This window comes from Ipomoea nil, unplaced genomic scaffold (assembly GCF_001879475.1).
Source record: "Ipomoea nil cultivar Tokyo-kokei standard unplaced genomic scaffold, Asagao_1.1 scaffold3373, whole genome shotgun sequence".
In the NCBI taxonomy this organism is placed as follows: Eukaryota; Viridiplantae; Streptophyta; class Magnoliopsida; order Solanales; family Convolvulaceae; genus Ipomoea; species Ipomoea nil.
Window position 1 is genome coordinate 4,596 of NW_017619801.1, and position 12,427 is coordinate 17,022.

The window sequence follows — 12,427 nt, forward strand, 5'->3', positions numbered from 1 at the left end:
CCGGAACCGTCTGGTTCCGGTTCCTTTATTTCACAAAACTTAATCGGAACCTTATTGGTTCCAGATAGGAATCGGAACCATACGAACGGTTCCGGTTATTACAGTGATGATTACGGCTCGAATCGCCGTGGTCACCCCTACCCTGAGTTTAGCTAAGTTTGCTATACTTTTCTTGTATAAATAGCTCATGTCATAACTTAGATAAATCATGTTCTATTCTTACAAAACTCTTGTAACGTTATTTTATTAATCCACTCAATATTATTATTACAATTATCTCTTGATCTTTTACTATTTTACCCCATTAATTTATGCAAATTTATTGATTCATCCATATCATGGGTCATTTTTTTTTTTTTTTGAAAGCGGGTCATTTTGTTCTATCAAGATGAATTAAATCATATAAGGAAGTTAATTCATAAAATCCATAAGGAAATTAAATAAAGGAGGATAATACATATACGAAGCTCCCGATATGCATTTACGGAAATTAGAATGGAAATCTGCCTAAATGCAATTAATGTGATTATAATGGAATTACATTGTGAATTTGTGATGGATTTATGAAACCACTTTACATCATGAAACCACTTTACAAAAAGGGGATAGGAAAATTATAATAATATTATTGCTACTAATTGGAGCCTTAAGTTCAAAAGATTATATAAGACTCGAAATTATAATTCAAGGAATAGATAAATAATAAATAAAGGAGCCCAAATAAGGAGCTAGGAATAAAGGCAAATTAATTGACCATGAATAAATGTGTATTTCTAATATGTTGAATGTACATTATTTGTGTACTAAACGTTTATTATTTGATAGTATATACCAAATAATGTATCTTTTAAAAATGAATCTTTAGTATAATAAAAATGTACTTTATGTAATCGAACCCAAGTGTCAATATTAGAAGTCATGATAACACGGGGCGCCGTTGACACGATGGAGAGCGCTCGACGCCCACTAGCCACACTATTGTAGCTCGAGGAGTTCAGGAGACCCTTTTTTTCGGCCGGTAGGGACCACTGGCCTTGAGACCGCCCCCCCGCCCCTTAGCGGTAAGTTGGTAAACCCCATGGGTCAACCTACCCCTCTATACTCAACATATATTCCACCCCCCCCCCCCTCTCCCCCCTTCACACTCTCTCTGTATCGCCTCACACCCAAGTCCGTAATGGATGGGTAGTTAATATTATAGCCCAAAGTCACAACCCTTTACACTAAAATGCAATGAAATTTAACTTAGAAACATTTCTATCTTACCTGTGTTGCATTCACACAAATCTATAGTTCACCAAACATGGCTAGGAAAATGCTTCACAAAGCTCATACACAAATGATACAATAAAAAATTAATACTATTTTATACTTAATTCAACACGATTATAAAGCCATTGATGAACTCTAAATCAACCCATCAAAAAGCAAAATTTTCTTCCTCCAACATGACATGAACAATTAATTTACAGACCCGTCATGGTGAAACAAGGGTGTCCACATAACTAGTAACCATATAACCAAGATCATAGGGGATATTAAAATTCTTACCCCTTCTAGCGTTTGGTCTATGGAGCTTCAACTGATGCCCAACCATCATTAGAATATCACCATTTTCCGAAACATGTACAATTGCGAGTTTAGCATTACACAGAGCCATGTATGCCGTGTTCTCTGAACCCCGGGGAAGTGGATGATGAACTGGTAAGTTTGAAATGCAGACTAGTTTAGTCCATGATTCTTCAACTCCAAACTCATTCATCACCCAAACTTCCATTTGACGTTTGAGATGAAAACCTGCAAAAAGCAATCCTCTTGACTCACCTACACAAATGGCAGCCCCATGTTCATGGCTGGGTAACGCTATAGCTTTGGCTGTTTCGGTGGTTAAATTAAAAGAAATTATATTCCAATTCCAGTCACTGTCATCTAAGTTGTTGTTGCACCAGTTGAGACTACCACTCACAAACACAGCAATTCTGGGATAAACAAACCCACTACTAAACCCTCTATCACATCTTTTCCATGTCCCAAGCTTAAAACTATACACCAAAACCACATATTCATCATCACCATTATTGTCACCATAATAAGCATAAACAACCTTGTAGTCGTCATTATGCATGTCGTATCCAAATCCAAATATGCTTATGTAGCTGAACTGCCATACGTCTGGGATTGTCTTGACGTTTCCATTTAATGAAGGGTTCCAAATCATTATTTGATACGGTTTAGCACGAAAGCAAAAGAGCCCATTGCAAGAACCCAAAAATTCAAAACCATCTTTAGTGATTAAGACTGAGCGGTCAATTGTAATAAACTTTCGAAATGATGATTGCTTGTTTTCTGTAATAGAAAACAAGGACATATAGCTAATCCGATTTACACTACTATATGTCATGACCTTAATATCCTTTTTCGAATGAAAATTTAAGTGCAATTTGACAAATTCTGGAGATGATATTAAAGCACGCCAAACTTTTGAAACACACCTAAATTGCAGTTGAGATTTCACAGGCAGCCTTTTAAGGATTTCTGTGATTATATCTTGATTCAAATTTTCTTGTTGCATATGGCGCTTTGGAGTAGGGAGTGACATCCTGATTGTGTGTCTTAGATAAAAATTCCTTTTGTTATCTGAAAATAAAAAATATATATATAATTATATATTTTAACCCAACTCTGATCTATTTCTCACTATATCCACAAGAAATTTAAATGTGAGTACATACAAAATGAATAAAAGCCATACAAATTACAAAAATATTCCAAAAAGGAATTAGTTTAACAACAAGGAATTAGTTTCACTTATTTTTATAGCGTTACCTTCACCCACCTACCTAACCATCAAACACCACCTACCTACCCCTACCATCACTATTTCCTATATTCCTATAATATAATCACATTCTTTTTACGCACTATAACCTATTTATTTATTCCTACTAGCTATCACCTACCTATTTAATCCATCCCCAACTATCAATGCTCCACAACTGTCTACTTACCCATTACTGCATATGCATCTATTGCATTCATATTTCTTTTACTTGTTTTACTATTATTTCTAACTCAATCCCATCTACCTAACCACAACTCCATATATAACAACTTACATACTTACAATATTACTTGATACTTTTATCAATTGTCACTACATTTTTATTTCTTTATGAGGAAAAAAATAGTGCAAATTAGTTTCCTATTTTACAAATTAATAAATAAATAGATTTGAACTCATTTAATAGCTTATAATGAAAATGAAAACATGATATTTTTTTAGCTGTGTGCGCGTGTGTGTGTGCGTGTGTGTGTGTATATATATATATATATATATATATATATACATACATACATACAGATAGAGAGAGATGAAGAGAGAGATCGAGATAGAGAGAGAAAACTATATCAAAATTGCACAAAACCTATTTGAAGTTTGTTAGGTTTTTTTTTTTTTTTTTTTTCGTAATCTCTTTCTCACTTTTAATGGCAGACAAGTTTGTTAATGCGGGTGTTTTAAGTAACAAAAATTTAGAAAAAAATAGAAAATGTATTCAATAAAACATGTTTCGAAATGAATTTGTCAATGTTTTCACAATTTCAATTTCATTACAAAGAAAACAATTTTTTGTGGTTCAAATTAAAGGAAACATACATCTATGCTTCTAAAAAAATTTCAAGTCTTATAGCTAGTAAAGGGGATGAGACTAGAGATTACCTTCTCAATCTAAGGAGTTTCGATGACGATTGGAGAGATCGGGTTCCAATCGAGAGATGAGAGTCAAAAGAGATCGACAGCGAGAGCGAAGATTAAAGTGAGAGGTGACAAACTTGAGAGAAAGAGGATTTCGGTGCGGCTTCGAAAGAGAGAGCGGAGGGTAGACGGGGAGGAAGAGGGAGGGAAGGAGGGAGGGAGGGAGAGAGAGAGAGGAGAGGGTAGTTGGGAGATATGGTAACGGACGAAGAAAGCGTTACGGTTTGACAGAATTAAATTGGGTGGGCCAACCTAAAAAAATTTCCTTCAGGGAATTTGGTCTATTTGTTTGTTAATGTAGAAAAGGTAAGGAGTGTACAACATGGAAATGTAGAAAATGGAAATTGAAAAAAAAAATTCTATACAGAGTAACCCTTAAAGTATATTTGGTTTACGTAATTGAGTTTTGAGGAAAAAGAATAATATTCAATAGGGAATCAAAAAGCGAGATATAGACTATGAATTAAATTCCATTTTTGGTTATTGAAATGTATATATTTTAGGAATTGTATTTAGGTTTTGGTTCGTTTTAGAAATAGAAATTATGTACGTATTCAAATTATTGAAATGCCCTATATAATAAAAGATATTTATTCTCAAGGATAGCATATTCTGGTGAATAGTATTTTTCAAGAATATATAAACTTAAAAAATGATCGAATAAGTGTACTCATAAAAATTCTATACCATTCTAAACATATTCAACGAATCAAACATGTTGTTAGTCTTTTAGATTCATGTGTGTTTTATTCTTCTTTAATTTGTTGAATCTTTTGTTAGCAATTAGGCATTCTATTACTTTTGATACATCACTTATGATTTTTTTGTCCAGGCAAAGCATAGAATTGGAAAATATAATTTGTAGTAATAATGAGAACATGGGGTTTTAGAGGAAGGTGTTAGATAGTGACTACCATTCAGCGTCTTGAAAGTGTGTCTTTGATATTTGGACAAGTACCAAACTGAAAGGGATATACAAGACATTGAATTAAAAGAAATAGAAGATGATGATGACCCAGACATAAGTTGTACCGGTCTTTTATAATCTCTAAAGAACTGGTTCTCTAATTCATCAAATGTTTTAGATCGTGGGCCGGGATGTGCCATGAAATTTTGAACCACATCATCACATGACTCCATGTATGAAACCTTTGTATGATCACATGTGGTTTACCCCAAGCAGTACATAGGCACTACTATATGTTGGCATGCTCATGCTTGTGTGCAAGGCAAATAGCATAGTGTAGGCTCATCGCGCAAAGCACATAACCCCTGTGTAAGGTTTGCGACATGGCTACACCTCTAGCCTTATCTCATGCCCCACATTCTACCAGATTAACGATAACCACATCCTAATTAAGAGCATGAACAACCTGAGAAAAATAGGGAGAAATACCTAATTCACGATGTCATCCAAAATGCGCGTTAGAATTAAAGATCTTTCGACTTAGAATTAGAGCAAGAGATTGCCCCACTTTTATGACGCCTCAATCCCAAACTCTTAAACTCAAAGGCATTCTTGGGTCCCACTTTTCCCCCTTATGCAAAATCTACATAACCAGCACTTAGGAAAGGGATTAATCGCTAATCCAAACTCCATACCGAACTACTCACACTTCAAAAAGAAGAACAAGTAAAAAGCACAAATGAATATTAAGAAAATTATTGTAGAGGAAATAAAAGAAAGAGTATGGAAAAGCTTCTCTATGTAGATGCAATGTTGAGGTTGAATTCGACTTCGATCCGAGATTAAAAGATTGAAAAATGTGTTGATTAAATGTAATCTAAGCTAGTCTAAACTTAAAAGATGAAAGGAACAAAAGGGAACCCGATTGAAACTATCTAGCGTTTGCCTCCCCCAAAATACAACATAGAACATGTTTAAATACTGTTCAGATTACCCATAGTGGCACAACCAAGGCCATGGTCGTGCCTAATTCGGCCTATAATGAAGTGCACATTGCCTCCATTTGGCATGACCTAAAGCATGGTTGTGTGAAATCTTTCAATAACGGCCTTGACCTGGTGGCCATGCTAATTCTCCTAGTGTGCTCCTCGTTCTTCGTTTGTTGCTCCATTCCTTCTTGAACGGGTTCTTTAACTCCAAAATTGACCGGAAATGCCCCAAAATACTTTCCTCTTTAATTTTTGTGAATAAATGTGCCTAAGACAATAAAGCAAACAAATAAGTCTCAATACACACATGATTCGGGGAACTTTATATTATGCACAAAATATAAAGAATGGTATGCGTACAATATAATAAAGAATATGTTTTATCAGTATGCGTACAATGGAAGAGGCAGTCTACAACATAATTAGAGATGAAATGCACTCTAAAATTTATAACTTTAGTCCCTTAGAAGAATTCTTGATCCAAAAAGTTTCTATGTTGAACAAGAAGAAAACAGCTAAAGAATAAGGGCCTTCTATCCATGACGATGACGGAGATAATTATGATCAGTGAAATCTAGAAGCTACCAACCATCTCTCCAGAGCTCAACATGAGTCAAGCCTAACTGTGGTGCCTGGACAGTCTTCCATGTCAATGGTTGAAGGGGGTCACAAGCTGAAGTTACTCTGGAAGGAATTGAATAGAGAGATCAGAAGAAGTTGGTCCGAAAGGAATAGTTGTTCCAACAGTTGTTCCGGAAGGAGTGGAGAAATCATAAGAAGTTGGAGCCACTGTTGAAATTTCGGAGGCAAAGGAGAAGAACAACCAGAAGAAAATGTTCAAATCTCATCCAATAACATTTTCGATGAGAGCAAATTTGCCAATGACTCTATCAACCTGGTGATTGACTAACGTGAAGGAACTAAGAGAGGTGTAGAAGAACCTAAGTTTCCCAAGGTTGTGGATAAAGTTGTATAGGGTACTGAACCAATAAAAAGGGCTAAATTAGAGAAACACCCTATATACCAGAACTTAATGGGAATGTTCTTGATGTTCCAATGGTAGAAGGTATTGGAGGAGAAGTTGGTACCCAATAAGAACCTATGAGGAACAAGCTACAGAGAGTTGTGAAAAATATCTTCATTGTTTGTTGGACAAAAGAAAGAGCTTACATGCAGGAAGATGGTTACCCTCGTCCCTTATCAGTCCTCTAACAACCCCCGGTAAGCTGGAGCGTGTAGGTCTTGAATGCCCAGCTTTGAGACTAACAATTGATAAGGAGAAACTGGAAGGAATTTTGTAAACCCGTCAGTTGCCTGGTTGGATGATGAAACAGATAGTAACTTAACGAGCCCTTGAGTGACTTTCTCACGAACCACATGGCAAACGATTTCTATGTGCTTCGTTCGTTCGTGGAAAATGTGGTTCTCGGCGATGGCAATCGCGGACTTGTTGTCGCAAAATAATGTGGCTGCTCTATCTGTCTGAACATGCAAGTCTATCAATATGGAGTCGAGCCACTGGATACAGTAGCTTGTTTTTTGTTTTTTTTTTTTTTTAATTTCCAAGACATAGAGTAGAGCCAAAGAACACCCAATCGGAATCTGAGAAGGCGTTAAGCTGCCGGATACTGTTGGTTGGATAGAATAGCCCTTGGCCTGGAGCACCTTTGATATAGCAGAGGACACGGTGAGCCACCATCAAATGTTTGTCAGTAGGGCTGTCAATGAATTGACTTAACTTTTGGACAGGAAAGCTTATATCTGGCCGTGTTGCTATGAGGTAGAGTAATCAGCCTACCAACCTTCTGTAACAAGCTAACATCATCAAGAATATTTCCATCATCATGTGTTAAGCGATGGCCTAGGACCATGGGAGTTTTAGCAGGCTTGTGGTCATGGAAGCCAACTTCATTCAAGATATCCAGAGTATACTTCCGCTGACAGAGATTGAACCAGGAGTCACACATTCTAGCCTCGATTCCCAGAAAATACCCAAGGTTATGAGATCTTTGATCTTGAAAGCTGTATCAAGGAAAACTTTAAGTTCTTAAATGACATTAATGTCTCCACTTGTTACTAGAATGTCATCCACGTATACTAATAGAGCTATGAACAGTGCGTCGCAACCTTTAGTGAATAGCGAGGGGTCTGACTTAGACTGAGCAATCCAATATGTATTAGCGGTGCCATCAGTTTTGCATTCCATTGTCGGCTGGCTTGTTTGAGTCCGTATAACGAGCGCAATAATCTACACACTTGATTTGGCTTGGTGCCCTGAAAACCTGGAGGCAAAACCGTATAGACCTCCTCTTGCAAATCATCGTGCAAAAATGCGTTATTTATGTCTAACTGATGAATGTGCCAAGCATTAGAGGTGGCTATAGCTAGGAACATTCGGATGGTGGTTATACGAGCCACCGGAGAGAATGTTTCAATGTAGTCAACCCCGAGTTGTTGCGTATAACCTTTGGCCACCAATCTTGCTTTGTAACGTGATAAGCGTCAAAATATTATAGTTTTTAACGACATTTCGAATGTGTTTTATGCATAATTTAGCATTAAAGTCGTGTGCTTTATAGTAATTTACCCTAAAAACGTGATTTAGCATAAAGAAACCTTCACAATTGTACTTTTTATGTGTTTAGGTATTTTCGGATGAGAAAAGTGGCAAAGAAGGATCAAAAACGTAAAATCCATAAAAATGTGCACCAAGACACCAGTCACGCCCGAGTCACGGCGTGACGGAGACGTGAAGACGCCCAATCCAATCACGCCGCAAGCCACGAACGTGACTAGCTACCTTCCCTATCGCGGTACTAGCTAATCTCACAATGCAATCGGCACACCATCATAATCTGTTTTCTTCCTTATTGTTTCAATCCTTTTTTTTCCCCAAGCACCTTTGTTCCTACCTTTTTCTGCAACCATCACTTCACCACACTCTACTTTGATCAAGAATTCAAAACTAGATCTACCTCACCGTGACCCTTTTCTCAAACTTGCAAGTTATCATTCATTGAGTACGACAACCCGGGAATCTTTATTCCCAACCTTTTTTCCATCCACAGCTATCTATCCCGTCATAACGCTCAACCGTGCCGTCTGCCTTAAGCTTAATTTTGAACACCCATTTGCATCCCATGGGAACCTTTCCATGGGGTAACTCAGTCAACTCCCAAGCAGTGGCGGAGCCAAAATGGGGGCAGTGGGGTCAGCTTCCCCCACTCACCTCTTCCCATTAATATATATTCATATGTAAAGATGACCAAGTAGTTTAGCAGCTCAGTTGGTTAAATTATGGTTATGATATATGAAATGGTATGGGTTCAAATCTTACCTATAGTGCTTTAATATATTTTTATAACATTTCAAAGTGTTTTAAAAATTTCACCCTACCCAAGTACAATTTTGGCTTCATTCCTAACTATCATATAGTCTATCATAAACATTTTATTATAATTTATTAATGTATTTGAACCGTATTATAGGTGTTTGATATTTTGGAATTAACAATTCTAAAATCATCTTAAATACGCCCCCACTCACTCTTAATTTTCTGGATCCGCCACTGCTCCCAAGTATTGTTGTCTTGAAGAGCCTTGATTTCGGCATTTATAACTTCCTTCCAATGTTCACGTTTTACGCCTAGATTATATGTTCTAAGTTGAATAGTGGAAATGACTACTATAGAGAATGCTTTATGAACAGGAGTGAGGTGACTGTAGAAGTAGTACTTAAAGGGAAAGGGGAGCGTTTATGTTTAGCAAGGTGACACACATCACATGCAAAAGGCTTAGCAGAAGGTATAAAAATGTCTTTCAACAAATGCATTTTATTGGTTGGGGAGTGCCCCAAACGATGGTGCCAAGTTTCAGTCATAACACATTCTTAGGAGGATTAATAGATTGCACTGGTGGTTCCATCTGCAAGTACAACCCCTTATACTGCTTAGCTAAACCAACTGTCATCCCAAGTGTCTCCTGGATCAAGCATTGAGAGGATGAGAAAACCAGTTTATAAGGTGTGTTTTGAAGAAGTTTACTGACGGAGATGATGTTGAATTGGAAAGACAGGATATGCATAACATCCCTTAGCCACAAGTTACTGCCAAATTTTATGTTTCCTGTGTGTTTTTCCAGTAGGTATATTCGCCTCCATTCCCTCATCCCTTATCAGTTGGGGAAAATATATTCATTGTTTGATGGACAAAAGAAAGAACTTACATGCAGGAAGATGGTTGCTGCCATCTTATATACATCGGGTATAACAGAATCAATAAAGGAGGAAAATACAAAATTACCCTCATCCCTTATCAGTCCTCTAACAACCTACCTAAAGAACTTCATCTGTTGAACCGGAGGCAAATTATGCCCTGGACCCATGTCCACAGTGAATTGTGAACACGGGTCCAAAACGACGTCATTTTTCAAAAAAACGCGTCATTTAGTTAAAAAAAAAAAATTGCGCGCGTTTTGCCGTTAACGGTGTTAACGGTGTTATTTTTTTGGATTATGAATGTACAGTTATGCCGTTATGAATGTACAGTTATGCAATTATGAAATTATGAACACAGAGCTCTAACATTATGAACTTACAATTATGAACATATATAGTGATAAAATTATGACCATGGAGCTTTAAAATTGTGAATATAGAGCTTCGAAGATTATGAATGTACAGTTATGGAGTTATGAATCTACAGTTATGGAGTTATGAATCTACAGTTATGGAATTATGAATGTACAGTTATTGATCGAATTATGAACAAAGAGCTCTAACATTATGAACTTACAATTATGAACATATAGTGATAAAATTATGAACATAGAGCTCTAAAATTGTGAACATAGAGCTTCGAAAATTATGAATGTACAATTATAGAGTTATGAATGTACAGTTATGGAGTTATGAAATGTACAATTATGGAGTTATGAATGTACAGTTATGGAGTTATGAACGTACAGTTATGGAGTTATGAATGTACAGTTATTAATAATATAGTAATAAAATTATGAACATATACTCCTATAACGAAGCTGTTTGAAATTAAAAAAAAAAAAATAAAAATAAAAAAAATAAAAGTAAATAACAGTGCCTAACGGGCACTGTTACCCGTGTCCAGCAAGCATGCTGGACACGGGTCCAACGCATAACAATTGTGAACCGAAAGCATTGGCCTTGATCCGGAACTAATTTCATCCTCGATTTTAAATTTGACCATAAATGGTCCATTACTATTAATTTGTGCTAGATTTGGTCCTTATTTGTACTAGTCAATGGACCATTTATGGTCATATTAAAAGTAAGTAAATGATGAAAATTATTAAAGATCAATAATCATAAGACAATTTATGGTCCAATTGAAAGTTCGACCCCTCCTAACAATAAACAAATTGGTACTTTTGATTCATAATTTTTAAAACCCTTAGGATCCATAATTTAAATACAGTAGATCCATAATTTCTATACTGTAGATCTATAATTTCTATACTGGCACTGATTTGTGAAATCATGGTTCAACAATTGGACTCTAAATTAAAGTATAAATTTTAGCTCACTGATTCTAGAAATTATGGATCTACAGTATAGAAATTATGGATACAGATTCGTGCGCATCATGTGCATGGTCGCACATGCTCACAGCATAATTTACCGTGTAATAGTTGGTAAACCAGTAAGATAAATTTTATCCATTTTCATCATATCATCTGGATCTATTGAAAAAAGGAAAAAACTTAAATGTTATTTGTTCCCAATTAGGAAAAGAATTAAGGGTGTAATTTAATCAGAGAAATTTTCATAATAGGAAATTTTTTAAGTTTATATATTCTTGAAAATACTATTTTCAAGAACATGCTATGCTTGAGAATAAATATCTTTTATTATATAGGGTATTTCAATAATTTGATTGTTCAATAATCTCCATGCAAGTCACACTGTTAGATGGAGGTAGAATACCATGATACTGCCTTGAACCAGCCTGTTCATAGAATATAGGAATGGAAGTGGAGACATTTGGCAAAGAAGGAGAGAACTGCTCTGCCTCTGGTTCTCTCAAGGCAGTGATCATTTTTCAAGGGGAATTGATCTTCGTAAAAGGTTACATCCCTTGACACAAAGATGGATTTGTCATGTGTGTCATAGAGGATGTACCCTTTGATATTATTTGGCATCCCAATGAATACGCATCTCCTACTTCGTGGTGCCAGCTTGTGCTAGAATGAGATAAAGTGGAGGCATAGCAAAGGCAACCAAACACCTTGAAAGCGGTGAGGGGAGATGGTTGATTATGAAGGTGGCGTGCATGACACAATAGCCCCAAAACTCAAGGGACAGGTGAGCCTGGAACCGCAAGGCTCTAGCAACGGCTAGAATGTGCTGATGTTTACGCTCTACGATGGCATTTTGTTGAGGTGTGTCAACGTAGGATTTTTGATGCACTATGCCCTTCTCATGGAAGAACTCCATCATGTTGAATTCTGGGCCATTGTCGCTACGTATAATTTTGATGGACACCCCCAATTGTGTATGCACCCATGTTGTAGAATCCCCTGATTAAAGCCCTTGCTTTTGGTTTGTTTCTCATAAAGATGCAACCAAGTGAATCTTGTGTGGTCATCCACCAAGGTCAGGAAGTACCGTTCGCCCTTGAGATATGAAACTATAAAAGGCCCCCATATATCTGCATGCACTAAATCAAAGCAGGCATTTGTAGAAGTAGTACTTAAAAGTTAAAAGGGAAAGGGGAGCGTTTATGTTTAGCAAGGTGGCACATCA

General features: G+C 36.5%; 1 protein-coding gene across 1 annotated transcript; it reads right to left on the bottom strand.

Moving 5' to 3' along the window:
* Nucleotides 1–1,477: 1,477 nt before the first annotated feature.
* Nucleotides 1,478–2,599, bottom strand: LOC109170854 (F-box/kelch-repeat protein At3g23880-like). The gene has a single exon (XM_019319996.1). It carries the CDS (start codon nucleotides 2,597–2,599, stop codon nucleotides 1,478–1,480), a length of 1,122 nt encoding a protein of 373 aa, XP_019175541.1.
* Between the last annotated feature and the right edge of the window lie 9,828 nt (nucleotides 2,600–12,427).